At 37.6% G+C, this 2,500-nt stretch overlaps 2 protein-coding genes across 2 annotated transcripts in view; one reads left to right on the top strand and one right to left on the bottom strand.

The window, feature by feature from the left end:
• Window positions 1-1,457, bottom strand: part of LOC137978980 (alpha-1,3-mannosyl-glycoprotein 4-beta-N-acetylglucosaminyltransferase C-like) — a 7,864-nt gene extending 6,407 nt beyond the window's left edge. Inside the window, exon 1 of the mRNA XM_068826117.1 lies at window positions 947-1,457. Coding sequence (XP_068682218.1) covers window positions 947-1,103 — 157 coding nt within the window. The 5' untranslated portion in view covers window positions 1,104-1,457. The remainder of the gene's footprint in view (window positions 1-946) is intronic.
• An 886-nt stretch (window positions 1,458-2,343) lies between these two features.
• The window catches only part of LOC137979600 (protein arginine methyltransferase NDUFAF7, mitochondrial-like), a 5,314-nt gene continuing 5,157 nt past the window's right edge, over window positions 2,344-2,500 (top strand). The window contains exon 1 of the mRNA XM_068826901.1: window positions 2,344-2,500. This exon is cut by the window's right edge and continues 29 nt beyond it. Within this exon, the coding sequence (XP_068683002.1) occupies window positions 2,409-2,500 (92 nt within the window). The 5' untranslated portion in view covers window positions 2,344-2,408.

Raw genomic sequence — 2,500 nt, 5'->3', positions numbered from 1 at the left:
CTTGTTCTATCTCCAGTAACTTTTGAGAGTCTCCCTTCTGTCTTTTTGCGACGCTTTTTAAAGGAAAATGTTCACTGGAGGAAAATTTTCGCGAGTAACATTTATCTAAAATTTTGTATTCTGGCTATTAAACCTGACCCATTAATTCCTGGGATTTATAGACTAAGCCCTAATTTCATGTTTACCGAGTTTGGAAATTGTGAAGAAGACCTACCCTCTACCGACTGTCGGCCCACTGACAAACAGGACAAGATCTTTAGAATGTTTCAAAAGCTTGTAAGGGTTTAACTTACTGAACAGTTTACAAGTCTAAAATGTTACATTGTGCATAGGTAAAACCGAAAATGTTACATTTGAAGCACAATAACCGCTGTTCCTTCAAAAACTTCGTTGATTTGATGACCAAAAAAAAAAAAAAAAAACACGTGATTAACAGAACTCGGTTTGTTTCATTTGGTGGCTCATATTGGAGCCGTTTTGTTTCAAACCAAGCTTAGTTTAGAGGGTAGAACTCAGCAATGTCATAGATCAGCTAACCCTACGAGAATTTGTCGGCATTGCGGAATTGAAAATCGTGGATTATGCGGGCGTGTTCAGAGAAAAATAATTTAAAACGTAACAGGGTAAAGAAACCCAGAGATGCAACAAGTTGGCTATTTACTTAATGTGTTGAAGATGGAGTCGAGATTCGGGTATTTTATCTCTACCCAAAGGGGGTAATTCGCCAGTGGGATACGCCATCTTGTATTAGCTTTTTCACTAGTTCTGAGGTCGCCAAGAACTAAAGGAAGTGACAGTTGTTTTATAACTTATACGATTGCTCTGGTTAAGGGTTTCCTTGACCACGTCATCTGTTGGTTTAGAGATGGGGACAAATTAACTAAAAAGAGAAAGCAGATAACTCAGCTGGATGAATGTTCTTGGATTGTCTCGATGTAGATATTACCTTCAAACTGCTCGATGATCCCATCTGCAGCTTCTGTGATGACATTATTGTTCTTGCTTTGCATGTGGATTACAGAATAAACCTTCAGCGTGAGGAGCAGAACGGAAACGGCAGCGACAACTACCACAACACAACGCCTTATCCACGGACTTATCATTATCAAATCGTCGCCTTTTTTCCGAGCGAGTTGATAAGAATTGAGGTGTTTCTACAGTATTGCACTGCGCATCCTGTACTGCGCATATGGTGTGTCAATATTTATAAATTGGATCAAACTTGCAACATCGTAAATACGGCGTAAGTCGATCCTACACGGTGAAACAGTTCTCAAAACACGTGAGAGAAGTTGTGAATGACCCATAATTCTTTGCGAATAAGCGTGCGCATTCTGATAACATGGCAAATTTAGTTGTTTTGATCAACGATAATCGAGATAGACAGGTACGATGGTGTTTTACTCTTAAACAGCCAAGGTGACCTATATTATTTATTGCATAATTTTGGTGTACAATTTATCCCCCATTAAACAAAAATGTTTTTAAAAAGTTTATGGGAAGGAAAAAAAGATATAGCTAAAACTGTATACAAAGCTACGCCCGGCGGTGGCTGGCTAGAGCCATTGTTGAAACCTAAATTTTTTCCTTGAGAATTTTGAAATTAAGTATAGAACAAAATTTCATTATTTTATTAATCTTTTGAATGCAAAAATTAAGTGGTGAAATTAATATTCTGTAAATAAAAATCTACCTTCTATTGGCATATTTACACTTACAAACTGTAAATTTATACTGTCTTACAACAGTGACTTTACACTTATAACTGTAAATTTACACTTACAACTGTAACTTTACACCTACAAACTGTAAGTTTACACTTACAACTGTAAATTTACACTTACAACTGTACGTTTACACTTACAACTGTAAATTTACACTAAAAACTGTAAATTTACACAGTTTATAACTGTAAATTTACACTTATGATTACGTCAGCAAACAGTTTTGAAATAGTCTTGCAACTTACTCAAACGGAATTTAGGGGGGGGGGGGGGGGGTCCAATCACTGACATGGGAAAGCCAGCATGGAAAAGAGGCTGGATCATAAATTCCCCCCGTAACTTTCATGAAAATGGCTGTAATCTGACCAAATTTAGCTGCTTAATTAATTCAATCTTTTTGTTATTGCCAGATGATGTGGAAAAAAGTCATGCATCATTGAATTTGATCAAATCAAATTAACCAATCAAAAAGCACAGATTAATAATTTTGTCTCTCTTGGGGGAAATCTGTGCTTTTTGCTTGGTTAATTTGATTTTGATGACGGTTATCAAATTCCAATAACACGATCGGCACGATGCTAGCAAAATTATCGACTTTCTACGAGCCCAAGGCTGGGAGGCGAGCGACCTTTGGAAGTGGGAGAAATTCGGCTAAATTCTGGAGGCACTCGGCCGTGAGCGGTTATGGAAGTTGCGCGCCTTGTCTATGTATATTGTTATATGAGGCGACGCGTGGGATTTGAAGAGGACATCGAAGCGTCCCAAGAAACCATCAA

Source organism: Montipora foliosa, chromosome 12, assembly GCF_036669935.1.
Source record: "Montipora foliosa isolate CH-2021 chromosome 12, ASM3666993v2, whole genome shotgun sequence".
NCBI lineage: Eukaryota > Metazoa > Cnidaria > Anthozoa > Scleractinia > Acroporidae > Montipora > Montipora foliosa.
This window is presented reverse-complemented; position numbering and strand designations above follow the sequence as displayed.